The sequence below is a fragment of the Peromyscus leucopus genome, chromosome 3 (genome assembly GCF_004664715.2).
Source record: "Peromyscus leucopus breed LL Stock chromosome 3, UCI_PerLeu_2.1, whole genome shotgun sequence".
NCBI classification, from domain to species: domain Eukaryota; kingdom Metazoa; phylum Chordata; class Mammalia; order Rodentia; family Cricetidae; genus Peromyscus; species Peromyscus leucopus.
In genome coordinates, this window is record NC_051065.1 from 152,709,852 (window position 1) to 152,735,819 (window position 25,968).

The 25,968-nt window shown below is 53.7% G+C and overlaps 1 protein-coding gene across 4 annotated transcripts in view; it reads right to left on the minus strand.

Moving 5' to 3' along the window:
* Positions 1 to 3,202: 3,202 nt before the first annotated feature.
* Rasgef1a (RasGEF domain family member 1A) overlaps positions 3,203 to 25,968 on the minus strand; it is an 89,891-nt gene continuing 67,125 nt past the window's right edge. For all 4 annotated transcript variants that reach the window (XM_028864062.2, XM_028864063.2, XM_028864064.2 and 1 more), the window contains exons 2-13: positions 14,650 to 14,853; positions 12,184 to 12,306; positions 10,276 to 10,413; positions 9,288 to 9,509; positions 8,844 to 8,918; positions 8,424 to 8,516; positions 7,884 to 7,986; positions 7,718 to 7,797; positions 6,675 to 6,866; positions 5,696 to 5,819; positions 5,078 to 5,150; positions 3,203 to 4,887 (exon numbers count right to left, since the gene is read on the minus strand). In XM_028864062.2, coding sequence (XP_028719895.1) covers positions 4,863 to 4,887; positions 5,078 to 5,150; positions 5,696 to 5,819; positions 6,675 to 6,866; positions 7,718 to 7,797; positions 7,884 to 7,986; positions 8,424 to 8,516; positions 8,844 to 8,918; positions 9,288 to 9,509; positions 10,276 to 10,413; positions 12,184 to 12,306; positions 14,650 to 14,847 — 1,446 coding nt within the window. In that variant the 5' untranslated portion in view covers positions 14,848 to 14,853 and the 3' untranslated portion in view covers positions 3,203 to 4,862. The remainder of the gene's footprint in view (positions 4,888 to 5,077; positions 5,151 to 5,695; positions 5,820 to 6,674; positions 6,867 to 7,717; positions 7,798 to 7,883; positions 7,987 to 8,423; positions 8,517 to 8,843; positions 8,919 to 9,287; positions 9,510 to 10,275; positions 10,414 to 12,183; positions 12,307 to 14,649; positions 14,854 to 25,968) is intronic.

Genomic DNA, 25,968 nt, shown 5'->3' on the forward strand with positions numbered 1-25,968 from the left:
CAACAGTGACGAGGGCTCGCTCCCCTTTACCTACATCCTCACCAACATTGGTTGTCAGGCTTTTTCTTAATCTTAGCCATTCCAGCTTGGGTAAAATGAAACTTCAGAGTAGTTTTCATTTGCATTTCCCTGGTTGCTAAGGATGCTGGATGCTTTTTAAGGTATTTCTTGACCATTTTTATTTCCTCTTTTAAATATTCTCTCTTCATATCCATCGCCCATTTTTTGATTGGACCATTTGTTTACTCGATTCCTTGTTTTTGAGCCTTTGCATATTTTAGTATATTGTATTCAATGTTTTGCATATACAGTTACTAATCTGAATGTCTAATTTAAGAAACATTTTCTTATTCCAAAACTTAAAAGAATTTTTTATGTTTTCTTTTAGACTATTGCAGTGGTTTTCAAGCTTACATTTGTAGTCCATCTGGAAATTATTTTTACATGTGGACTATGTTAAAGGTTAAGTAAGAATCCTTCTTTAGAGTTTCTTTTGATGAAGATCTGCTGATAGCAAACTCCATTTTAGTTTGTATCTTATTTTCTCTGGTTTAAAAAAAAAACACAGTTTTAAAGGGTAGGCAATTCTAGGCTTCACTTTTTCTTCAGCCACATGAATATTATTCTCTGTGCTGGTTTTCGATCCCTCTGTTGTGAACTGCCAACTTAACGGTGCCCCCCACCCCACCCCCAGCCCCGATACTCACCAGCTCTTCCCTGGCTTTCTTCAGATCTGCTCTCCATCTCTACTCTAGGTCTTTCTCATCTTCTACACGTAGATATGCTTTTTTCCTGACCATGTACGAGCCTCTTTTGACTCCTTGGATTTCTGTCTTTTTTTGGTTTTTTGGTTTTTCGAGACAGGGTTTCTCTGTGTAGCTTTGCGCCTTTCTTGGAACTCACTTGGTAGCCCAGGCTGGCCTCGAACTCACAGAGATCCGCCTGCCTCTGCCTCCCGAGTGCTGGGATTAAAGGCGTGCGCCACCACCGCCCCGCCGGATTTCTGTCTTTTATCAGTTGTGTAAAATTCAAACATGATCTTTGTCCCATTCTCTCCTCCTATGATTCTGCTAGCCTGTGCTAAAATAATCTCTATGTCTCATGACCTTATTTTCTAACTTTGTCCTCTCTGAGCTGGATTCTGCTAATTCCCTCAAAGTCATGGCCAAACCAATTTGAAAAAGAACCAAATAGAGCATCTAGCCGTGGGACTGTGGCTCAGTAGTGGAGCACTTGGGTAGCACGCACAGGGCCCTGGGTTCAGTCTCCCGTGCTGCAAGATGAACTCAAATAAGGCATCCATCCAGCAATGAAAGCTGCAATAATCAAATGTGCAAGATAACCAAAAGGCGCATCTAGCGAAGGTTTAACTAAAGGTTAAAAGTGAGCTTAAACTGGGAGTGTCTGTCAGTGGTTTGCATCTTTGGCACGGCGCCATTTGAGGGCCACACTGAGACTACATTCTCAGTTCATGGACTGGTGTGACTTGTGCTGCAGAACCTGGGAAAGCTCACTGACGTGCAATTATAAATTATCAGCAGAAAGTTTTCCCTGTCTCCACTTAGTGACAAGCCTCAAAACAGTTTTCCTTGACTCCCTTGGTCAGGGCAGAACACCGTGTTCCAAGGCCACTGTTACATGGCAGTGTAGCAAGAATCTTAAAAGGTCTTATTAATTAAAAAAAAAAAAAAAACCTGGAGCTAGGTATTGGGGTGAATGCTGAAAGATCAGAGAAGCAGAACCTCACCTTGCCAATTCCTCAGCTGATTTTGTTTCCTCAGACTGGATCTCAGCTGAACTGCTTCTCGAAAGCCTGAAAGCTTAACCAGCTAAAAGCTTCTAGTTTCTGGTCTTCACGCCTTATATACCTTTCTGCTTTCTGCCATCACTCCCTGGGATTAAAGGCATGAGTCACCATGCCTGGCTATTTCCAATGTGGCCTTGAACTCACAGAGATCCATGCCTCCAGAAGGCTAGGATTAAAGGTGTGAGTGCCACCATTTTCTAGCCTCTGTATCAAGTGGCTGTTCTGTTCTCTGACCCCAGATAAGTTTATTAGGGTGCACAATATTTTGGGGAACACAATACCACCATATGGCAGGGTGTTTTTTGTCTGCTTTGGCAGGCCAGTCATATAGGCTGAGGTCACATGTGCCTTGGGTTTTCTTCACCCTCCCACCCACCTGAGTATGAGGTCCCTATCTTTAAGGCAAAATCTGGCTTCAACATTATCTTGTCTTCTCCCGAATCCACTTGGATTTATGACTTTTCTATAACCTTATTAGTCATTTTCAGCAGGCAAGAGCTTCACTTGCCATGGTGCTAGAAACGGAAAAGGACATAATCTGCCTCCCTATCCGCTCTATAGAATTGTTTACCCAACTTCTTTGACTGAGTGTCCTGGTTATATTGGGGTTGATACTTCTGGAATTTTTTTCTTGCTGATGAGGTGGGGGAGGACCTCCGCACCTTACTTACAGTATCATGGCTTCCCTTTTGAGAACAGTGATAGAATTATGTTAACATGCTCTAAACCGACCTACAGATGGGGTAGAGAAGTGTGTTTTAAACACAGGCTGTACAGTGGTAGGACTTAACACTGGAGTCGCTCCTTCATGGTGTGTTTCTGTTGGGCGGTGTTGGGCGTGTGGGAATGAACAGAGTTGGCACTGAAGGTGCAGGGCGAGGCTCTTTGAGAGCTGGAGAGAGGCCCTCATCCAGCCTGGGCTGTGTTCTCAGTGGGAGCAGGCAGGCAGGAGAAACGGGGCCCTCGGCTTCCCATTCAGAACCCGGGTTCTTCTCTGCCCTCCAGTGTAATCACTACCACAGGTCCCACCTGAACTGTGCCTGGCAGAGTGCTTCTCAGGAAGGCAGGCAGGTGCCTGCGGGACATGGCAGCCCCACAGACAACAGATTACGACTAATATTCTCAACGAGAAGTCCCTAACTTACACGATCATACACTACATCCTGGGGCATGTTCTTGGAAAAAAAAGCAGGACGTTGACGCTCATCCTGATCATCCTTCCCTCGTCTCCCATTAATCACCTGAAAAGTCATTTGTCAGAATGTGGTTCAGCTGCAACAAAACTTGCTGGGGTCCCCTGCTCGGAAGCCTACAGCGGGTCCCTGCAGTGTCCCCTCCCTCCCCCACCCCACGCCACCAACTCCAGGCTCCTTAGCACACAAGACAGGCAAGGGAGAAGAGCAACATGTTCTTTTATTGATGCAAGTACATCCAGTCACACCACAACTGACATCCTGCATATGGTACAGCGTTATACTCAGAGATCAGCTCCAAATACCAAAACATCAAATGAAGGGCGTATCCAATGGGGGCAATGAAATAGCAATGTAGACACTTTCTCGAGAAGGTACTAGAACCGGTGACCCTGAAGCACACATGGACGGAAGGCCCTTAACACATGTACAGAAAATGTTCTAACATTATATTCCAAATATATAGTCTCAAGTGTCCAGCCTTTATCTCAAAGACATAAACAAATCAATATGTACTATCAATATACAATCTGTACTAGCTAGAAGGTCTGAAAAGTGCAAGCACACTGTGACAATACAGTGTAACTACTCTGTTCCCCAAGGCTGAGGGTGGCCACCTAGCCCACCTCCCTGTGGCCTGGTTGGCCATCTCCAGGCTGTCCATAGAGGCTCTGGGAGTGAGACCAACCATTGCACACAGGGCTTCTTCACAGACGCTCCCACCCAAGCCAAACAAATCAGTGCAGGTATCTCCAGCTGTCTGAGGGACAGAGTCATCCCACCCACCATCAGTAAGACCCAGTACTCACGCCAGGAAATCAGACATGAAAGATGAACCACACTCCCCTGTTCGGATCAGAACTACACCGCTCCGTGTTGGACAGGTTGATCTGGAAGCGCTCCAGCATGGGGGGCTGCCTGGCTAACTGTCTGAGTTTCAGATTACCCATGGGGGGGCCTCCTACCAGAGGGAGGGAGGGCTGTCTGCCACACACCCATTTTGCTTTCCTTGCCTTTGTGCGGCAGCTTCAGATGCCACCTTCTTCACTGCGGCACCATGGCTCTGGGGCAGCCCAGGAGACTCACAATGCTACGGTGCCCTCCCTATACGGTCATAGATTTTTCTCTCTTCTAAAACACAATTGAAGAACAATTTGCCAAACATATTCTCACAGAAAATATGCTGTCAGGCATCCCCTTGCCCCTCCCAACCCCATAAATCCCTGATAAAGGAAAATGAAAATGTAAACTTTGGAAAGCCCGTATGTAAAGGTTCCCTTCCAGAAGTGTGCACACGAGACCTCCTGGCCACTCCAGCCCTTCCTGTGGGAACCTGGTGGCCCAGGCTGCTGAGGGTGGGCTCCTTGCGGCACAGGACAGAGCTGGCTGCAGCTCCGACAACGGAACAGGAAGACTGGACCCCCAGCACCCTGTAAGGCACTAACCCCAACATCAGAGACACTGGCTGGAGAGGCGTCCGAGCAGGCAGGGCTCACATTGGTTTTGGTTGGGTTATCTTAAATTTTTTTTCATAGGATGTTAATCATCAAAAGTAGAAAATAAAAATCTACATTTCATTAGAATAAGATGTTACCATGGTTACCATCTCCCATGATACTCTTTCCCGCCCCTCCCCAAAAACAGGGCCCTGCCCTGTTTAAAATAAATAACAACAACAAAAGAAAAAAACTTCGTAAGTGCCAAAGGCTGATGCATGGAATAATTACCATTTTCTTTTTCATAAAAGTTATATACAAAATGGACCCCAACCAGTGAGGCCTCCTCCTCTCTCATCCCACATCTATCACCATTTGAACTTGGTTCGTTTGTTAGGTTTCATCTGGCATCTGCAGGCTGCATCCTCAGGCTCTGTTAAGGAGAGTGGTCCTGCAGATGGACGGAAGGGGCTGCATCAGGCTCCCTGAGCAGGCAGAGGGCAGGCCCATATCCAGAGAAGAGAGCCCAAGTCCAGCCCAGTCATCAGCATCCTACCAAACCGTCCACTGGGAAGGCCAGCTCTGCCCTTGCCATGCCCACCCTCTCCCTCCCAGGCTCAGATGTACCTAGCACGCCCTACCTGAGCGCCTTCCAGCTGTCCTTCTCCATGTGGTTCTCAGGACCTTCGCTTTCAAAGGAGGCGATGAAGAGAGCTGAGGGATGGAGAGCCCCTGAGAGCCAGCATCCCCACAGGTGGGTTCTAACAAGTTACCCCTTCCAGGGTCACAGTGAGGCCTGGGACAAGAGGACTAGGAACTCTAACTGGGCCCTAACTGTCTCCTAGGGCCACCTTAAGAGGTCAAGGGGCCTGGGTGGGTATATGAACAATTGCTGTGAACCCGGAGAGATGGGTATGATGTGTACCCAGGGAGATGGGTATGCTGTGCCCCTGGGGAGATGGGTATGCTGTGTACCCGGGGAGATGGGTATGCTGTGCCCCTGGGGAGATGGGTATGCTGTGTACCCGGGGAGATGGGTATGCTGTGTACTGGGGAGATGGGTATACTGTTTACCCAGGGAGATGGGTTTGCTGTGTACTGGGGAGATGGGTATGCTGTGTACCCGGGGAGATGGGTATGCTGTGTACTGGGAAGATGGGTATGCTGTGTACCCGGGGAGATGGGTATGCTGTGTACCAGGGAGATGGGTATGCTGTGCACCTGGGGAGACGGGTACGCTGTTAAAGAGATACCCTTACCTTCCTCGCTGTAGATGGGGGCTGTGAGCAGGTAACTCTGAATCTTCTTGTCCTTCTCAAAGGGACACTCTACCTGTGTCCATGTCATGAACTCGTGGATCTGTCTGGAAATTTCCCAAAATTTCTGAAGGGACAAAAACACCAACAAGATGTTCTCTATGTCACCCGAATGCACTTGAAGCCAACTATCAGAGCCAGAGATATGGTGCCCATAGCTGTCTGACTGCTTATGTTGTTAGTTCAAGCAGGAGGAAGATAAATGCCAGCCTGGCAGACACCATGGCAGTTTGTAGAGCATCAGAGATGGCAGAAATCCCTGCCTTGCCCTCTGCATAGGCATCAGGCTACATACCTCTATACAGACCTATACCTCTCCTGCCCAGGGACCTAGAAGGCTCCATCTGTGACTCCAACCTGAGGCGTGCCACACCTGGAGTACAGGGGCTCCAGCAGGACAAGACACTGTTTTCCTTACCATGGCATTGGTATGAATGCACAGGACCCGGTTACCCCTTCCTTAATGTACCTTACACTTCCCCAAGTTCCTCTGTTCTGCTCCCCACCCTTGGCCAGGTACCCTCAGCCCACCAGGCGGGTCCCTCACTTTCTCTGGAATTTTGCTCAAGTCCCTTCTTACCTAAATCCCTCTTCACCCCCAAGTCCCTAGGGATGGCTCCTCCTCTGCCTCCTTAGTGGAGTCAGCACTGGTACCAGGATCCTGGGTAATACAGACCCTGTGGCAGCAAGCTCCGCCATCTGATGGTCGTGCCCCCCAAAAAAGACAGGAGCTGCACCTCACACCTTAAGGCTGAACAGCAGCCCTGACCCACCTGGTGCATCCAGCCCTGAAGGACCTTCTAGACCTCGGGCAAGGCTTGAACACCAGCCCCTGCTACAAAGCCCTTGTCTAGCAGCTGCAGTAGCACAGAAAGGCTCTGCCTGCCCCACCCATGCTGGGACCTCCAGGGGCTGGGCTCACTTTGAAGTTAATATGCCCATTGGGCATGTGGTTGGTGTGGATTTTGTGCAGAAAGTAGATGTCCTTCACAAAGAGGTTGAACACAGGTATGACGATCTTCTCGCGACTGCTGTTGGCTGTCTGGGACCTCTGTGTCGCCCCCTGCAGGGCTGTCCGGTAGTTACAGAAGTTGCTGGAGGGGTCCATATGATGCTGCAGGCACAGGGAAGACAGAGTGAGCCCCTCAATCTGGTGCAGGGTGCCCCTCGGTAAGTAGGAGACAACAAATGGAGAGGGCATGGTCCTGGGGACCCAGCAGTCAACATGAGGAGGAAAGGCCCAAGGCAGCCCTCAGCCCCCAGGCCTTGGACGGCTACACAGGAGTGTCACAGCCCTGCCTGCCCGGCTGGCTCCACGGTCCTGTCGTTAAAGCAGTGCTTCTCAACCTGTGGGTCACGACCCTCGCAGGGAGTCAAATGACCCTTTCACAGGGGTCACATAAGACCATCAGAAAACACAGATATTCACATTACAATTTCTACCTGTAGCAAAATTAGTTAGGAAATAGCAATGGAATTCATTTTACGGTTTGGGGGTCACCACACCGTGAGGAACTGTATTAAAGGGTGCAGCCTTAGGAAGGCTGAGAACCACTGCTGGAAAGTCTTCCTTGGCTCCACTACACACTACACCCCTTGGACCTCAACACACCCCACAGGCCACAGGACTGGTGCCTTCTAAACACAAAGTAGTCTGTGACCAAATACATCACTGGAAAGCTTCAGGTGGCGTGCCTGCCGGCCTCTGGGGACCCAGACGACCCAGGGTCAGGAGACGCTGACGACGCAGTGGCCAGTGTCCCCTGGTTCAAACTCTTACTATCACTCTCCAGGGCTCACTCTAGGTGCTGACCCCACCCAAGGCAACAAGGCCAAAGGAGAGCTCAGGTGCCCGCTGCCACCAAGGCCGGTCCCACGTGTGTGAGCGACAGGAAAGATGCCACCCCCTGCCGCTGAGGACCCTCTGGACAAACCCGAGATGAGAGAGGGGTCAGGCGCCAGTACCTCCAAGACGTCAAACTTGGCGGTCTTGACTTTGGACCACGTTTTCTTCAGCCGTGCCACTGGACTGAGGTTCATGCCAGCTGGAGGGACACGGAGCAGAGGTCAGGGAGGGCAGGGAGAAGCAGGCGGCACAAGCAAGAGAGCCCGCCTGCACCTGGGCACTCACATATGATGGCCATCATGGAGTTGAAGTTGCCGATGTTGAAACATTCTCGGGCCACATCAATGAAGAACTCCAGCATGCGGGTCCGGTGTTTCTTCTTTACCACCTGGAAACAACGAGTCTGCCTCGGCATGGGGCCACCAAGGGAGGGACCACTGGGCAAAGAGGCAGGGAGGCCACCGGACTTGGCTGCCAGAGACGTGAGGCTGCATCTTCAGGGGCTAGATCTACGTCCCAACACTGCTTCATCCTCATTCACAAAAGGAATGAAGCCACCTGCCTCAGAGGCTGAGGATGATGAGACCCACCATAACTGACTCAGGAGTTCTTGGTACAGGGAGAGTACTCCAGGGATGGGGTCTTTTTTGTCATGCAAATGAATCCTTGCTGTATGTGTGATTCTGCTGCCATGGGGCAGGCTGAGGTCCCGGCAATGAGCACCACGTGTATTTACTGGAGACTGCGAGGGCAGGAGTCAGTCACAGCCTTACAGAGACGGTGGGAGAGGCCATCTTACCCAGATCTGCTGTGGTAAAAACTTACCCGGCACACTTCTGTCGCCACCAGCATGCTCAAGCAGTTGAACCAGTTGTCATAGGCCTCTAGACTGTAGGTCTTAGTCATGTCTCCTCGGCACTGGAGGGACAAAGCATGTCACAGGGAGCCAGTCACTGTGGCTGGCCAGGTCCCAAGACCAAAGCATCCCTGGACCATGCCTGCCTGCTCCTTAGCTGTTCTGACAGGCTAACTCATCAGTCCAACGACATGCCGCCCTGTATAGTCATCACTAACCCCCGGGTTAAATCCCTGGAAAGCCACAGTCATTCCTATTGGGTGGCATGGTTCAGTACGCCAAAGTGCATACCACATACTAAGTGAGACCTGCACCCAACCTGTGGGGGAGGGGAGGGTGCAAGTGTCAGGCCAACTACCAGCCATGGCTCCCAGAGTGTGCCCACTCACCCTGTGATTGTCCAAGGAGTCCATGTGGCTGATGATCTGCATCAGGTCCTCAGGGCGGATGCTGTTGACCCTCTCCTTCAGTGGGGGACAAGGAGAGGAGTCAGAGCTTCAAAGGAGTATGGCAGAGACTACAGGAGCAGAAAGAGCCTCCTCCCAGGCCTCTCTTGTATCCTGGGGCCACCACAGGCCAGTGTTACCTCCCCCTTCCATTCATACAAGGATGCCACACTCTTACGGACCCAACACCAGACATTAGAAATACCCATTGCTCTAGAGGATACGCAAGTAGCCTATGGCAGTAGTGGCGTGAGCTAGTAAGCTAGCTTCCCTATCACACCGCAGACTGACCAGCAGAGAGGTATCCTTGCAGCACCCAGTGGCTAAGCAATGCCACGCGTGACCCAACCCCACCCTATACCATGCAGAGCATGCAGCAGCACTGACCAGTTCGATGTGAGTCAGCTGCTGGGCCAGCACCAGGGGGTCACTGCACACACCCAGGATGTCTTTCTGGGCGGCAGGTGGCTTGGCCTTGAGGATAGGCCCTTTGTCCACAACTGGTGACCGGAGCTTCTCTCGAAGCTCCTGGAGCTGGCTTCGGGCAGCCAGGGACAGCAGCAAGCTTTGTATCATTTGGGCAATGGCTTTCTTCACTGTGCCGTTCTCCTGTGGGGGTCGGGGCTTCATCAGGGTGCTGGAGTGGACTGACACCATGGCCACTGCCACCACCACAGAGAGCCCATCTCACGTCTAGGGTTTTGTCTTCAGCTCCCACCCTCCTATCCAAGCCTGCATCTACCTTAGGGCCCTGGATGGGAATGTGGGCCACTGAGCGGCTCCCTGGGGGAGTCCTGCAGGGATTTGTGGGCTGTCCTGCTAGGGGAGGAGCAGAAGGCAGGGCTAGGGCTTGGTTTGTAGGTCTGAAAGCAACTCTCCCAGAGGTCGACAGCACAGTTGTTGCTCCTTGCCTCCCAGAGCAGGAAGAACCCGGAAGGCACCAGCAAGGGTTTTGTCCCTAGGTAGGGCGCACTGGCTTCTCAGGAGTCTCTCCCCAGGCTTGCCCACCCAGCAAACAGGAACTGCTAAGCATGGGGTTCTCCATCTTGGGGAGAGGCCATACAACTCCTCAGCCCTGTCTCTATTAAGGCCAAGACACGTTCTGGGAGCCAGGAAGAGCAGACAGGTTCCTAGAGCTGCCCACAGATCCCACCCAGGCACGAGGGTGCTGAAGGCCAGGATAGAGTCAGGCAACTGTTAGGATAACGTGGGTCCATCCAGCCCATTGCTGGCCTGCTCAGCTATTGTCTGTGGGTATGACCCTCTTGGAGGTCACAGGGAAAGGGACCACATATGAGGATATTCCTGTAGAAACTGTTTCCCCACCACCAAAAATACCCAAGAAGCCTGGCAAAGGACCAAGGGAGGACCTCACCTCATCACACTGAGTCACACGGTGTGCGATGGCCTTCAGCTCAGCCATGGCCTTTTCGTCCTGGAAGTCATAAGGGAAGGCCTCTGTCCACTCCTTCAACAGCTGCACAATCTTGGTAGAGAAGGACTTCAGCTTGGCCTGGGGGAACACGTAAGACTCCCGAGTCAGAGGAACCCATAAGGCGGCCATGGTACAAGCTACCCTTTGCCTTAGGGCCATGCCCCTCCCCAGGGCCTGTGCTGGGCATGCAGCCGCTGTGGGCATCCAAGGTTTTGCCGGAGCTACACTAAAATATGTGGTTCTCGTTTCTTATTTCTCTGAAGCAGAACTTTTTCACTTAAATTCACCTTAAAAACAAAACAAAACAAACAAACAAACAAACAAACAAAAACGCACTACTACCACGACAGGAAAGCAGTTCTACTTACTATAGTTAAACATCACCCACATAAAACACACATCCAAGAAGCATCACACTGGATGCAAAACTGCCCTCCCCCTCTCTGCCAAAGGCGAGTTTGGCAAGCACCAGGAGGAGGTGCAGCCCTGAGGAGGAAGTCAAGTGGGACCCTGTACCCAGCACGGGGCTGGGGCAGGGGGTGCTGGGGTGCTGGACAAGGCTGTTTATTTTGCTCAAAATGCCTGTGTAACCTCTGTCCCAGTGAGGAGGTCAGAGGGACTCAGGGTGATCAGCTGTGCCCACACGGGCCAAAGTCCTCTGGCACCGCCACGGCTTCTCCCGGGCCCTCATCGGCTTACCGTCACCAGCACTGCCCAAAACAAGCCGTGGTATTGGCTTCGCGATCCCTATTGCTATTAGGACTCACTCTCCTCAGACCCAGCTCAGCCTGGCCTGGCGCCTGTCGGGCTACTGGAGCTACTAGCAAGTACCCCAGGCTGCCCTTACCAGGCCAGCGACTCTGACGAGCCTGATGGGACGTAGAGGATGTTCAAGGGCTCCCTTCACAAACCTCCGGCAGGAGAAGGCTGGACCACAGAGTATGGGTCAGGCTGCACTCTGATGCAGACCTGCCAGCTCCTGTACAACAAACACACTACCCTTTCTGCTATACGAGACCCTGAACGGGCCCAGGCACCAGGGCATCGGGGTGATGGTGGCTTCCTAACCAATTTCTCAATCCAGAAGGGCCAAACAGTTCTACTGTGACTTCTGAATGTTCCCATGTGAGCAGTTGCTATCCTGAGGGCACAGCCACCTGACGCCCACAGAGGTGGCAGTGACTAAGACCCCTCTGACGTTTTTGCTATAAGACCTCATAGAATCGGGCACTGACCAGGAGGCCAGCTATCTGTGGGGCCCTGCCCCACGAGGGTGCGTGTAATGGGTACAAAGCTGTTGCAGCTTTGACCTTGAAGCACTGCCCCTAGTGAGGCGGCAGGTAACGGCCACACCTGCCTGTGACCTGCCCCTGAGGCGTGGCCAAGACAGGAGCGCTTAAGACCCAAGATGCACATGTGCCAGATCTCTTGGCTCCTCGTGATTCTGGATGCTGGATTGCAGACCAAGTCAGAGTTCTCCAGAGAACCACGCTGGACTGTACCTCATCTCTCCTGGATCCTGTAACCAACCCCTGTATTGGTTGTAAGTTACACTGAAATAAACCTCTTTTAACTACCAGATAAACTACGTGGAATGGCCTTGTGAGTTGCCCTAGTAGGTGTAAGCACTGTACCAGCTCTCCGTCCCAGCAGCTTAGCCCTAGGCTACACCTCTAGACCTGAGTGGCCACTCCTCAGGGCTGCACCAGGGCCGAGCAGCTGTGCCCACACTAGGCCTGACCCATATTTGCTGTGGATATCACTCTAGTACCCTGCCTGCTTTCTCTACTCACTGCCCCTCCCCAGGCTAGGAGACAAATCTATGAAGCCACCCCTTCAGTGGCTTACCTTCTCAGGCCCAGCCTCCAGCTGTTGCCTCTGCTCCAGGCAGATCTGCCCAACTCGAGCCAGGAGGTCATGAGGGGGCATGAAGACTCGAGAACTCAGGAGAAATGTGAAGATGTATGTCCTCTGCAGGAAGGAGAGGGGGTGAGTGACGATCAGCTTGCTTCCACAGCTGTGCTCAGTTGTACTTGGCCTGGCTTCTCCCAGACCATCACCCTGTCTGTACCTTTGCTTACATGGTTTTCTTTATCTCGCACAACCCTGTTTCTTTCTACGCTATGTCCACACACCTAGGAGACACAGTTCTGCTGGAATTCTCCAGTACCCTCTGTCCCACCCCATGATGGGGGTCCTTTGGGCCTGATTCCAGGTTCAGGATGCCTGGTCCAAGCTATACTGAAAGGCTTATGTGACGCAGCCCGTGGCCAATGGCTCTCATCTTGTGTCCCATGGGTCAGTTGCTTCAGGATCTTCATAGGCTCCTGCCTGTGGGCAGCTGGCACTGTAGGTTGGGATGTTCTGTGGGACTCTACCCCACTTGGACTTTGGCCCACCCCCATTTGATTGCTGTAGGCTGGGCTGCCTAGGTCCGTGGCCCCAACTCCAAGCCCACAGGGCAGGAACGTACCTGCTCTAGCCTGAGGCCATCAGGGAGTGCATGCAGCCTAAAGCAGGATATGTTCATGCCATAGGAGCATGCAAGGCTACTAGAGGTAGCTCTCCCTGGGACACTGGGCGTTCCTCTGACCCTGTAAACTCCCTGTGACCTGTCCCAGGCTGCACAGCATGAGTGCTCAGGTATCCCAACCAAAAGGTGAGACTCTCAGGGTCCTCCTTATGAGCAGGTGACTCAGACATGTAAGGAAAATCATATTAAGGTCACACAGGGGCTCCTAGCCATCTCCAAGGAGTAGGGATCTTCTGGTGTGTTTTCATGGTATGTGTGTGCTCAGCATGTACGTAGGAGGGAAGAACGGGAACTCTGAAGAGGAGCGAATGCACTTCCGGCCTCCCCTCTCTACTTCCTGACCTCCTAGAACCCCCCTTCCTGGGAACCTGGGGGGGGGGGCATCCCAGGGCACAGTGTCCTGAGAACTGGGTAACAGCACGCTGAGATCCTCTGTGATAGCCCATAAGGGGATCTTTCCTCGCTTTGGCACAAGATCACGGCTCCATAGCACAGTCAGGGCTGAGGGACCGTGGCCCTGCCCTGGGTTTCTTCAAGATCTGGGACTGTTCCTCTCAGCTCTGTCCCAGTCTCTCAGCAGCCATTTCTGTACCACCAACACCATCATCAGCCCTAACTAGTCTCTGGCAGGGCTTACAAGACAGAAGGAAGGAAGGAAGGACAGGGAAGGTTTGTCTTCACAGAGCCAGGGAGAGCAGAGATGGCCTTGTAGGTGGAGAAGCCAAGCTGGCCCAAGCTTCAGAGGCAGCGAGAGGGGCTGGAGCAACGACTCGGCATTTAGAGCACTAGCTCTTCTTCTAGAGGACCCAAGTTCAACTCCTAGCACCCACCTGGCAGCTCATAACTGTCTCTAACTCCAGTACCAGGAGTTCCAGACATACATGCAGACAAAATACCCATATACATAAAATTTTTTTTTAAAAAGATAGCTGGGCATAGGGGCACATGCCTTTAATCTCAGCACTTGGGAGACAGAGGCAGGTGGATCTCTGTGAGTTCAAGGTCAGTCTGGTCTACAGAGTGAATCTAGGACATCCAGACCCACATGATGAGACCCTAACTCAAAAGACTAAAAACAGAAAAAAAAAAGAAAGAGGCAGCAAGAGAGCAGCTGTTCCTCCTGTCCTGTACCTGACTACCAGGGGCCTGAGTGTCCGCCCCGGGACAGACGGACAGGGGCTGCTCAGCTGGGGCTGAGCCACTCCTGCTGAGAGATGTCACCCATCCGAGGTGGAAGGAAAGCCAAGCATGACGAGGTACTGTCCTCTCTGTTCCCAGAATGCCCGATGTCACCTCCAAACGGTAAGGAAGGCTTTGAACTATTGATGAGCAGGGAAAGGGCCCTGGCGTTCACATGCCTCAGAGAAGGGTGGGTCTTCTTCCTCTGGAACTCATGCGTCGGCTCAGGGATGGGCTTTAAGAAGAAGTCTGGGCTACCAGGTCACAGGACCCCCACGCTGGGCCTTACCCTCCAAACTCTCTCCCTCCAGGGGTGGGACCTTTGTATGTCTGTTTCCTGTGTGTCCTCCCTAGTCTCCCTGCTCAGGGCAGCAGGGAAGTCACTGTGGCTTCCTCCAGACAGGACTTTCATTGCCGAGTAGAAGGTAACGAAGGCCCAGGAGGCAGAGTTGGCCCTGCTGCCCATCCATTCCCAGCTGCTCTGTCCAACTCTACAGCCCCATCCGGGCCTCCCTCATCTCCCAGAAGCAGCCATCCTCGGAGCCCAGGCCACCCCTCCCTGTTACTGGCCACTCCATCTCCCCCAGACCCAAGTCACTCACATCAGGATAATAGTCCACCGTTGGGACCAGGTGCTCCATCAGGGCCTCCAAGGATCCAGAAGTGAGGCGTCCATCTTGGAAAATGAGGTCCCTGGAGCCGCTGCTGGCCCCACCTCCTCTTTCCCCCATGCCGGGCTGCACCTGTCTGTTACAGTTGGGCCCAAGGATGCTGGAGAAGACCACAGATGTCTGGGGCATAGCTTCCTGGGGAAGAAGAACAAGGATGTGAGCTCTGTCCTAGGTGGCCTGCAGTCTATGCACATCTATCTAGTCTGTGTGCATGCGAGGCTGAATAGAAGTCCCAAGGAGAGGCTGTTGGGCAGCTGGGTAGTCCCCCAGGCACGACAGCTCTGATGAGAATTTCTTCAACACCTGCTCCGTGCACACCAGATCTCACTCCAGGGACACTGACTCAGTGTAGGTTCTCTATGTCCTAATCATGGGCCTCCTGGGAGTATATCCAGGAGGAAAATAAACTCTAGAGCAAGTACAGGGAGCCTGTGGTCAAGACAGCCTGAGTGATGAAGTGTGAATGACAGATGTGGTTTGGCTGTTGGTCATTAGCTATGCAACTCCTGAGGATAACCAAGGAGCATCCTTCAGGGCAGCAGATGCCAACTTCCATGATGCATGTGAAGGTTAATGGATTAGTAGGGACAGTGGTCCGAGAACTGGGCTAATCAATGTGTGCTGTAGGACCTGGGTACTGTGTGCTGCTGCTGCTGCTGCTGGAGCTGAGAGTTTGCCCTGAGCAGAGGAGTTAAGGGATATGGCAAGAGGCCTTTGGAAGCTGATTGTCTGGTTTTGCTGGAACCCTGGGGTTGGGGGGGAGGGCAGTTGTCTGGTCAAGTAGCAGCAGAGAGGAGGGGAGTGGAACCGACCTTAGACAGTGTTAAAAATTGCCAAGCCTAAGCTTCATAACAGTACAATGCAGAGCAACAGACAGGGTCTGGGGAAACATCTGTAACTTGCTTTTGGACAGGTGCAATCAGATGCTGAAGCAGGCAGGGTAGCATCCTGGTGGGATTGCTGTAGCCTAGGACTGCTTACTATGGATGGCCTGCCTGACAAGATCCCTACCTCATAAGCAGCTAAATCTCCACTGAGGCAGTGGCAAATCAAAAGCCCCCTGAACTTCAGTCTCCCCATTGCCCAGAGTAGCCAGCTGTGGTGGTTTGAAAGAAAATGGCCCCCATAGGCTCATATGTTTGAATACTTGAACCCCATTTGGTGGAACTGTTTGGGGAGGATTAGGAGGAGTGGTCTTGTCCGAGGAAGTGTATCGCTGGGAGTGGGCTTTGAGGTTTTAAAAGCCCACACCATTCCCAGTTGGCTTTCTTTGCCTTGTGGTTGAGTCTCAAGATGACCTCTCAGCTACTACCCCAGCACCATGCCTGCCTGCCTGCGTCCATGCTCCCCACCACAGTGGTCACGGACTCACCCTCTGAAACTATAAGCCCCAAATAAACTCTTTTTTTCTATAAGTTGCCTTGGCCATACTGTCTTATCACAGCAATAGAAGAGTAATAAGCACACCAGTCAAACAGAGATCAGGACAGTGCAGTATTTGCCTGTGAGGTGCATGTGAGGCCTGATCCTGAGGGCATATCCTCCCTGGGTCCGCTAGATGGCACTATCCATAGTGCTAGCCTCTTCTCTCATCCCTGGCGGGGGGTGGGAGGTGGGGGGGCAGGTGGACACAGGGTGCTGGCAGCTGTGGGCAGAGGGAGGTGGCAGATCAACCAGCCATAGTGGAATCCACGGGGAGCACCTGCAGAGTTTGGAGGTGAGGCTGCCTCCCCTCCAGCCCAGCATCCACCTCCCAGACCCAAAGGCCCTCCCTTGATCAGAGGGTCCTCATGCTGAGAGGAAGCCTGTTCAGAAAGCAGTGCAAAAGAACCCCATGTTTTCCCTTGCATGGCCCAAACCCGGGGCGCAGCGTCTGCAATGCAAGCACATGACTCTGCAGAGCCACACTTGCCTTGGTTTCCCCACTGTGCAAAGCAGATAATAACCATGACTACTTGACTTCCATTAAACCATTAGCTTTACAGAGGGTTACCCAGCCCCCATCACACACACACACAACACTGTACAGCAATGACCTCTCCCAAGGAGAAGTGGGAAGTGGACAGTGACCCCAGCTAACCTGACAGAGAAACCTGAGGATTTCTTGGAATTCTTGAAGAAGAAGAAGAAAAATCTTTGGCCACGCATGAGTGCAGGATCTGAAGCAAAGCAAGCCCCAAGACCAGGGGAGAGGAGCCCATACCAGAACCTACCCCTTCAAGTTTAGGGAGCCAGCGGCCCCATGGCCGGGGTACCTCACACATTAGGCGCACATTATTTTCAGGCCCAGCCTGGCCCAGCCTGGCTCCGCTACACCAGACGTTTTGCTCCAGTAAGTTTACCAGGCATTCCTGGGTCGAGTCTGTGGACCCCTGACTTGAGAAAAGCCTTCAAAACAGAGGCCAACTGAGGTGGAGTGTGAGTAAAGAAATCCCAAGATCTCCAATGCAGCCTGGGGGCTCCGTCTCCAGGAAGCCCCCCTGCTTTCCTCTCCAGCCGACCCATGAGGCCAGGAGAGGCTGGACGTTGGCTTTTGTGTCCTTCCGCAGGTCCAGCACGGTACTCAGTGACCATCTGTGCAACCAAACAATACTGGCGGGCTCTTGTCACCTGCGGTGGCCCTGCGGGCCTCGGGGTCCCACAGAGGACTGGGTGGCCCTCAAACGCATACAGTTCTGAATGGCCAAAGGTGACTGGCAGATGGTAGCCTTGGCCAAGAGCACCTCCATGCCCCACCCCAGGGGCTCTGGACAGGAGGTGCCAGTGAGGGTAGGGATGAGGAACGCATAAGCTCTACCTTCCCGCTAACTCACATGGCCCCTGTTGAACCCCTTTGGCAAGGCTGCTATATTCAGCCCGGTGGGAGAACCAGAGCCAGGGGCGGGGGCTGCCTGGGTCCCCATGTACTGTGATTCTGCTGTCACGGGGGCGGGGGGACAGTGAGATTTGCTGCCTTTAAAGAGAGAAGTCTGAGGAACCGGCAGGAGTCCCTGGGGCAGCCACAGTTCCCAAAAGGCTGAGACCCCCGCACTTGGAAGGAGACACGGAGTTGAGTGACGGACAGTAGGTGGTGGCACCACATCAGCTCATTTATCCTGCGCTGTCACACCACTCTTCCCTGGACACTCGCACAGCGGTCAAGTCACAGCTACAGGCCCCCCAGACCAGTGGAAGGGGCCACGTGGCAGAGGCGGCTAGCAGTAAGTACAGGAGGAGACGGGCCTGAGTTGGGGTTCTCAGCCCCCCGGGAGCCACCGGGCAGAGGAAGCACACTTCTGAGGTCTGCTAGGAAGCCGCAGAGCCCCTTACAGGGTGCCTGCACTAAGTCCCCATCACCTGCACCACAGGTGCCACTGACTCGTGCCACTTGTCGGCCACATGTGCACCAACGACACAGACAGCCCACCCTGCATGCATTCTTTCTAACGTCAAACACGGTCTGCCCCACCCACCCACCCACCCCACCCACCCGCAGCAAGAAGAGCACCTGGTCTTGTTAAAATGCAAGATCTTGTTCCAGGCCTGGCCTGTGGGCTGAATCCATCTCTGATCAAGACCCAAGGGTGACTCTCGTGCGTATAAACAGAAGGTCAGGGAATCTGCCCCCTGAACACTCCAGCCTCCAGGGCCTTGGGCTGGCTAAAGGAGGTTCCCGCCACTGTGGCTGCACACGAGCACAGCCCAGGGACTTTTCAAAGCCATCTTGCTCAAGTCTCACACCATCTGGCGGCAAGCTTGGCACAGGCATTTCTTGAGGGTTTCCAGATACAGAGGAGTATCAGGACGTCCCCTGCAAGGTTCCTGACTGCACCCAGACCCCTGTGAGGCTGCAGCCATTGCCAAGGGCCCAAGAAGCCCATGGGCCAGCCAAAGGAACTCTAGGACAGACCTGGACTGGGCTGGCTTCTGAGGCCCACCTTTGCCCCTAGTCCAAAAGAAGTTAGCCCGGGCCTCACTCCAGTCCCTTTACGCATGGGGAATAGGTTTCACCATTCCTCACCCTTCTCCATTCAAGCAAGAAAACAAGCACCTTCTAATTACAGACCTAATCAACTCAGCAAAGCGCCTCCTAGCCAGACAGAGCAAGTGACTCACTGTCTCCTCTCAGACAGCCCTTGAAAGCCTCTCAATTCCCACGTCAAGCCAGGTGGTGTGAGGGCAGGCCCAGGGATCCAAGCTGCAAGTCTACTGGAAGGTTCTCTCCTGCCCAGAGGGGAGAGAAACTATTTCCATGCCTGGCTTCCCCCGGCTCTGTGGAACCACCTGTGAGGAGTTCTCCTGGCCTGAAAGGAATTGAAGTTGGGTGAGCAGACCATACCCACTGCCTTCAGAGCTATCGAGACCTTCAAGGTGAGGGCGGGCACGGAGGGCTGCCTGGCAGAGGTGAGTCCCGGAAGCCCTTAGCTAGCCACTTGAATGGATGAGTTTCAGGCTGGCCAACGGGCCAGAGGTGAGGCAGCCAGAGTGACCATGTGTAGGAGATCTCCTGCCACTGTGCCTCACCACAGTCTTACCCTTCCCTCGAGGCTCAGCCACGGTGCCCACTCAGCAATCTTCTGTTTCTGATTATGAAGTGGCCCATCCTGCTGCCAGTCTCGCACTGGCTGTCCCTCCCGGGCCCAGCACAGATGGCTCTGCCTTGGGGTATTCCCACGATGTGTCCACACTCCACCCATGACCATCCGGGCCCCATTTCCCTGCGTTCTCTCCCGTGGCTGCAGGTCCTAGGCCCAGGACATGGGAGACAGCTTGGGATGTGGATTCAAGAATATGCTTGGTCTCCCATCTATGAGAAAGCTTCTAGGCTTCTCTAAGCCCGTCCCCTCAGCCATAACCAGGTGGGTTTCTCCTCCCTCCTCCCTGTAAGGCTGTGTCAGGGCTAAGTAAGACGAAAGCTAATATGTGTGCATTCCTGGAGCAGTACCAGATATGGCCATGTGACCTGTGACGTACCCCTGCCAAATGGTTCCGCGGTGGTCCCTGATTCTGACCGTGGTCTCTGACCTACAGAGTCACCAGCACACACCAAAGCTCTTGCTGTGGCGTGACACACGCAGACCCCAGGCTCTGGGACTGTGACAGGTGACACCCGGCAACTTTCACACCTTGTGTGCACATGTGGATCTGGGGGACACAGAGACCGGTAAGAAAATTCCAGCCCCTCACTCCAGCTAGTCAAACACTTCACAGAGCTCTGCCAGAGACACCGTGTGGTGTGCAAACACATCCTCCTATCTATGCCCTCAGCCTGCTGTTCCCCTGGGACCACACACACACACACACACACACCCCAATGAAGTTCACACACAGGCTTCCGTTTCAGCTTTGATCTCTGGGGAATCTGGGCCCAGAGGAGAGAAGTCATTGTTCTGCTTCTGTGCCCCTCCAACTTCCAGAGCACGCTCATGTTGACAGCTCCAGAGTGTCAGGAGGGAGGGGTGAGGAGCCCCACACCTAGCCAAGAGCCAGCTCCCCTCCAGCTGTTGACAGGAGCAACCGTTCCGTCTTTGTAAGCCTCGGGACCACAGCTGCTGACTGCAACATGGACACCTGACTGTAGGAAATGTCGTAGGGGGATGCATGGCGGGGCGGCTCAGAACAAGAGCGTGGAGATGTGAGCCGGGTGGACTGCGGAACAGAAAACGATAATGGCCCTGGATGTGGAGAGCCTCCAGCAGGCATGTGCTGGAGTTTGGCCTCAGCACCACACAACAGCGGCGGCGGCAGGCAGCCAGGGCTGAGAGGCTCTGGGGATCTGACAGAGTCGAGAGAGTAAGATATGTAGCAAGTTGCCTATGGCTGCAAGACACCCTGGGGAAGGACAAGAGGGTCGGCAGGTTTGGCAGGTGGGTCATGAAGAAGGCCCCCTCTTCCCGTCCCTGCAGGGAGTTTAGTGCCACTGTATGCGTCCGGTAGCACAGACAGCGCCGGCTCTAGCCACTGTGGTGTCCCGGCTACTTTTCCTGTCGCTCTGATCAAATGTCTGACAAGAGCGACTGGAATGAGAAAGGACTGTCTTGACTCACAGTTGGAGCGCCCAGTCCATCACGGCAGAGAAGGCGGGGCATCAGGGGCTTGAAGCAACAGGTCACATTTCTTCCACAACAGAGAGGCAGTGCTTGGAGGATACTGCCCTCCACTTACCAACGCTGGCCGGGCTAAGAGACTCTGCCCCCCCCCCGCCCCGTCCCCCGGAAGTCCTGGGACTGAGAACGGCTGCCGCAATGGAGAGAGGATCCGGACCGCAGCATTGCCTTAGCGCACTCTGCATGCTGCGTGGCGTCTCCACGTCCACGCCTGCACTTGTGCAGGCCGGGGCCACTGTTCTGTCCTTTCCCACTCTTGCGTGCCTTTCATGCTTCCTGTTCTGACGGTGCCCAGGGAGGACAAGAGCGAGGTGGAGCGGGGATGCTGGGGTGTGGTTTGGTCCTGCAGTGGTCCCCTTAAAGACTCAGCCCTTGGCTGCCAACCATCAGCCTCGTTGGACCCAGGTCCGGGATAGATGCTGACTGCAGGGTCAAGTCGCTGCACTATCCATGAGCAGGCTGGGCCTCACTCATGGGGAGCCTGCACCCCACCCTGTGGCTGGACCCACGCTGTGGGCACATTCTCAGGAAATGCGCCCTCCTCATTTTCCTGTCAGGCTCTAACTTGATGCCTCAGAGGCGCTAGACAGCAAGGCAGGGTGGGAACGGGAGAGCAGAACGAGGTTCCAAATGGTCAGCTGGGACGGGAGCCTCATCCTTCAGGGGCCAAGGGGGACAGGGAAGCCTGTTCCAATGGACAGGTCCAGATCCTCAGACGTCTGAGCCCAGCTACCTGCTCCCAGCACCAGCTCTCTCAGGTGGGCTCCTACCCAAAGAAGAGGCAGGGGGCAGCAGTATTTCTCTTCCCAGTACACCTGGCCCAAAGTGACTCTAAAGCGTAACTCTCCGTCCCAGAGACACTAAGCGGGGAACTTGAATGACAGTTCCAGAGGGTCAGCTGGCTATCAGGCTGGCCTTAGACACAGCCAACCCCTTCCCAGCAGAGAACAAGACAATAGCCCAAGGAAGGGACGGTCTCATGCACATCTGGGAAGCAAGAGTCAGGCATCCTCTCTATAACTCTGAAGGAGAGAACTGTCTCGGGCAGGATTACCACGCACAGAATTCCAGGGCCCTTCCCAGATTCTAGAGTCCACAGTTCTAGGCATTTCTAAAAAAAAAACGCGAAAGTAGCTTTCAACTAACCTTGCTGAACTTTAAATGTTTGTTATTAGAAATTGGAGGAAGCCACAGGCTAGGCATCAATGTAACTTGACTCATGTAAGCCTGGCTCTCCTGTAATACAGAATGCTCCTTTCTCAGATGAGGACACCAAGTCCTGATCCCCAGGACCTGCATTCAATGCTCAAGCTGGCAGCGATGTGCAGGAGAGCCCCGGCCTGCCTTCCCCCACAGCCCTCCAACATCCCCTCTAAGTGTCCTAGCAGGAACAAGAGCACGAAGGATAGGATGAAGGCTGACGCTCTGCCCACATGGACACGTGGGCAAAGGTACATTCCCGAAGCAGTCTGCACATGGTTTTAGAGGCTTGGGGACTCGCAGAGGGTTCCGTCCATGGTCCCCAGGCAGAGAGACCAGGACTTCTGAAAAACTAGGACAAAAATGGCCCTGGGGGTGCATTTTGCATAAGTACCCAGGGTTCTGTCAGAAGGTGTAGGGGAGGCATCCGCCGGCTCCCTGCCTCTGCCAGTTTGGGGAGGGGGTCTGCTTTCTGAGCAGCACCAGGCTTCTATTTTTTAACCTACTCAACAAAACCGGAGTCTATTTTTAGCTCAGCAAGCTGCAGGACATCACAATTAGCAACTGAAAATTACACATCCTGCCTGTCTCTCCTCTGCCGGCTGGGCAGGGATGCTCCAGGATGGAGCTGGGGCCCAGCCCTGTGCCCCTACCCTCAAGGGCACAAAGCCAAAAGGGCAGGTTCAGAGGCCACCGTCGGGGCTATGCTGGCTGCTTGGACGTAGGTAGAGGGCACCCGAGCCCAGCTCTGCCAGCGACCCGACAAGATGGCTCCCAACTGCTCTTCCCAGAAATCATTTGCTCTGGGCTGGGGCAAGGAGGGAGGTGTTAGAGCCTCTTACTCCTTGCTCAATAATGAAAGGCTTGTTTGAATGCGCACTGCATACACAAGCAGCTGCCTGGTGCCAGTACAGACCTTTCTGTAAGCCTTCAGTGGGCCAGAGAATTTGCCTCAGAGGCTTTGGGCCTCTGTCACAGCTCCCAGACGGCTGCCATCAGGTTGCTGGCAGGGCCACCGCTCTCTAGAATACAGTGGCCCCAAAATAGAACTAGGAATCTGAGCTGGACACTGTGAAAGCACAGTAAAAGCCTCGGTGTGTTGGGTAAGGCAAGGAGCCCAGACTCTGTCACTCATCCTTGAAGGGAGGGGCTAAGGGCCACGCGTCTCCTGGTTTAGAAACTACTGGGCACTCACTGGGACAGTCAGCGCCCAACACGCACACACCCTTCCCCACCTTCTGCCCATCTTTAGTGTCAGTTCCTTCCTGCCAACAGGAGGCAAAAATGAGCCTTATGCCGCCGCCGCCGGGCGGGGGTGGGGCACACACCTTTAATCCCAGCACTCAGGAGGCAGAGCCAGGTGGATCTCAGTTCTGAGTTCCAGCCAACCTGGTCGTCCAGAGCTACACAGAGAAACCTTGTCTCGAAAAAACAAACCAAACAAGCAAATGACTTCACACCTACTCTCCAGCCAGAGTTCCCTCAGGACAGTGCAGAGGCAGGAACCTCCCCATCATCTCAGCTGTCCCTCTTTGTCATCTACTATTCCCTGACTGGGTTCACGGACCAGAAGAATTAGGGAAAGGAGGCACTGGTTGCAGAGAGGTCACTCCATCATGATCTGAGGTACCATTTGCATTGAGAGGCAGTGGGGATCTGACTGGCGGAGAGAGCCCCCCATGTGTGCAGGGTAGGAGCTGGGGATTCTGCTGAGGAAAAACGATCCACACGGGGCTACCTCCTGCTGCCCTGTGCTAACAGCTTTCTCATCAGTTCCCTGCCCCTTAATAGGCACGTCCTCATTTCCCACTGGCTGAAGTTCCCATCTCCACTTGAAGGAGCCTAGCCCAAGTCCTGAGTGAAGAACCCATGCCTCCGTCTCTCAGGGTATTACACAAGCTACTGGTAAGCTATAGCTACCTGAGAGTTTTCACCTCAGGCTCTACCTAGCCCAACAGACTCCCTGACTCAGTTTCCCCTGAATACTCTCTTCCCTCCTTCAAGCTCCAGCCCCAGATCAGGGTACCTAACTTTGAGATGAAATGTCTCCTTTAAGCTCTCTTATTTTCTGATTTATTTTTCTTTTACTGTTTAAGTGTATGCATGTTCTGCCTGCGTGTGTGTGTGTGTGTGTGTGTGTGTGTGTGTGTGTGTGTGTGTGTGCGCGCACCACCTGTGTGTTCATGGAGGTCCGAAGAGGACACTGGACTCCCTGGAACTGGAGGTACGTACAGACAGTTGTGAACCATCATGTGGGTGCTGAGAACCAAGCCCGGGTCCTCCGCAAGGCCCTCGAAGAATCCTTAACTGCTGAGCCAGCTCCCCAGCCCCTCCCCCCCTTGAGCTCTGATTGATCCTAACTGCTGGGGTCCACACGGTCTAGCTACAAGCACAGCCTGGGCCTGAGCTGGCTAGGAGGAGGCAAACACCCCATTCCGCTGGGAGTCAGCACCTCCCCTTGTGACACGTGACAGTGCAGTGAAGCTCAGACTGCACCTGGCTGCTTTGACAAGGACAGCACACAGACATGGCTGCCTACTACACAGACTGAGAGCTGGTGCTCCCCTCCCCCTGGCCACACCTCTTGACACCCTGTGTGGAAGGCAGCCAGCTGGCCTGTGATGCAGATGGAGAGAATAAAGGTCGCCTCTGATTCCTGGCAGGGGGATCCCTTGACCTGTTAGACATCCTGTCCCAGGCATGGGGGCTCAGAGCGGCCGTGGCCTAGGATGACCACTTGGCTCCTGTCTGTATGAGGAGCACAGAAACAACACATCTCCTTCTCGGCTCATAGGCCTCTCAAGTGGTCACCTTCTCACTTTGACCCCCTGTGGTCGCTACGGCAAGAGAGTTCTTGGGAGAACAAGTCTGGCCCTCAATCCGGTGACTGGGCTGTGGGAACTCCATGCCCAGTGGACATGAGATAGCAGGAGGGCTATGGGCCAGGCACTGGTTCCCACGTAAGCCAAGCTTCAAGTAGTCATGTTCGCAACGCCATAAAGAAACGCCGCATTTGGGGCTGGTGAGATGCTCAGCAGGTAAAGGCACTTCTGCCAAGCCCAAGGACCTGAGTTTGATCCCCAGGACCCACACAGCGGAAACAGAGAACCAACTCTTGCCGGCGTCTGACCTCCACGTGCATGCCATGGCACGTGTGCCTCATACATGCACACAAAAATAAATAAACGTCATTAATTGGTTTTTAAAAAAGAAGGGTCACATTTGCTTCACATGCTCTTAGAACAGGCCAGGGCCTGGCACAGGGGAGCAGGCTGGGTTCCCACAAGGAGGCGGCTGCCATGGGAACCAGAGTGCCAGCCGCAGCACCCAGTGCCTTCTCCACACAGGCCTGAGCACAACCCTGGTAATTAAAGCTTTGTTGCAGGCACATGGTTCGTTTTTCCTCCTGGAATCCTTTCTATTACCATATTTACTATGAATTAACTAGAGGACTCTTGCCGTCTCCACACTCCTAACCACAGAGTCTGCTACGTCAGAGATTTTTTTCCTCCCTTTTCTCTCCCCCGCTTGTCCTTTGTGTCCATCAGCTTCTTCTGGTGGCCGCTCGGGGGACAGAATGTCATTGTCCACAAAGAACTACCCCATTATTGAGCTTTGAGAGGCGTGGGGTGGGAGCAGGTGGGATTTCCGAGAATCCCTGGCCTTTCCCAGCAGGCTGGTGGCTGCAAGCGTGCCTCCCACTAACCGGGGCTTGAGCAGTAGCAGCTCTTGGCCTAGGACCTCATCTCCTCTTCAGCTGAGCCTGCAGGATTTAACGGCGTCCCTTGCATGAAGTTTGGCTTCCAGGACTTGAACTTCTGGAGCCAAACTGGCCACAGACGTGGACAACAGGCAAGCAGGGTATCTTAACAATTGGTTTCTCTCTCTCTAGGCGTTTTCCCAGGGGGCTATGGAAGAGGGGAGAGAAATGATGTGGGGGGCCATCCGTATGGGGTCCTCTTTC